We start from the raw sequence: 1,351 nt of genomic DNA, 5'->3' as shown, positions 1-1,351 counted from the left end.
TCTCTCTCGGTGTTGAGCTCCCACGTGGGTGTCGTCCTCTGTGGGAGGAGAGCTCTCCAGGGTTCGGGCTGGGGACCGCACGCCCTTGAATTCAGGGCACCGACCGAGCCAACTTTGCCCGCGCCAGGCGCCGGTCGTGTGAACCAGAGCGCCTGCGTCAGCATCTCCTTGTCTTCTTAGGTGTTGCTGGAGGCGGCCAAGGACCTGCTCTCTGACTGGCTGGACTCCAGGTTTGGCAGCGAGGTGACAGACAACTCCATCTTTTCCAAACTGCCCAAGTTCTGGGAGGAGGAGTTCCACAAAGACATGGCAGCTCTGAACGTGAGTGTGCGTCAGCCGTGCTGGCCCCGCGCCCCCCGTGTGGTCCACACCACCGTCAGCTCACAAGCTAAATGACATTGTCAAATCGACCTCGAACTCGAGCCGAGGGGCAGGGCCCCTTGCTGTGCAAACCGCAGCTGTTGTTTCTGTGGGGCGTGTTGTCGGAGACGAAGTTTTCAGAAGGGAAGACACCCGGGAATTCCTCGTTCTCGTCACCCACAGGTCCTCCCACCAGATGTCTTAACGCGGGTCAGTGAATATGTGCCCGAAGTCGTGAACTTTGTGCAAAGGATCGTGGACAACGGTTATGGGTAAGTGCGAGGGCCCCTCACAGGGCCTTATAACCTCCCAGTTAAGATCTGCTGAGTCGAGCCGCCCTCCGAGTCCCGGGCAGGGTTCCGGGAGAGCAGGGGCTCGGCCGTGTGCCTTCACGGCTGCCTGCAGTGGCCTGTCCTCCGCCCCACCGTGTTCTTAGTTCTGCTGCCAGCCCTCAGGGTGGTGCTGCGAACACAGCCCTCTTGGTTTGTACTGTTAACATTTTATTTTATTCTCAGTAGAAACATACACAGCAAAATCCATTTCCGCAGTTTCTAGGCATAATGCTCAGTGACGTTGGTTAAAGGAGCCCTGGTGGCGCAGTGGTTAAGCGCTCAGCTGCCAACTGAAAGGTCAGCGGTTCAAACCCACCAGCTGCTCCCGGGGAGAAAGATGGGGCAGTCTGCTTCTGTAAAGATTCCAGCCGTGGAAACCCTAGGGGCAGTTCTGCTCTGTCCTAGAGGGTCTCTAGGGGTTGGACTCAACTCAGCGGCAGCGAGTTTGGTCTCCTCCGACTTTGACTTTGGGCACCTTCACGTTGTGTTGGTGTTCCTGTTACTTCTGATCTCGTTGTTTCCCTCCCGCTGACTTATGCTCCCTGCCGCCAACCTCCTCGTCTGGGCTTTGGCTTTGTACTTTTTATTGGTAATCGTTGTGCTAGGTGTTTAACTGTACAGACCCCACCTCTTTGCTCAAGGGAAGAGGGTGCTGGCTA

General features: G+C 56.8%; 1 protein-coding gene across 2 annotated transcripts in view; it reads left to right on the top strand.

The window, feature by feature from the left end:
- CARS1 (cysteinyl-tRNA synthetase 1) overlaps positions 1 to 1,351 on the top strand; it is a 44,741-nt gene that overhangs the window by 18,733 nt on the left and 24,657 nt on the right. For both annotated transcript variants that reach the window (XM_023724393.1, XM_023724394.1), the window contains 2 exons: positions 181 to 321; positions 544 to 632. In XM_023724393.1, the coding sequence (XP_023580161.1) occupies positions 181 to 321; positions 544 to 632 (230 nt within the window). The remainder of the gene's footprint in view (positions 1 to 180; positions 322 to 543; positions 633 to 1,351) is intronic.

Source organism: Trichechus manatus, unplaced genomic scaffold (assembly GCF_000243295.1).
Source record: "Trichechus manatus latirostris isolate Lorelei unplaced genomic scaffold, TriManLat1.0 scaffold00244, whole genome shotgun sequence".
Taxonomy (NCBI): Eukaryota; Metazoa; Chordata; class Mammalia; order Sirenia; family Trichechidae; genus Trichechus; species Trichechus manatus.
Note: the sequence above shows the minus strand (reverse complement) of the source record. Positions and strands in the feature narration are given on the sequence as shown.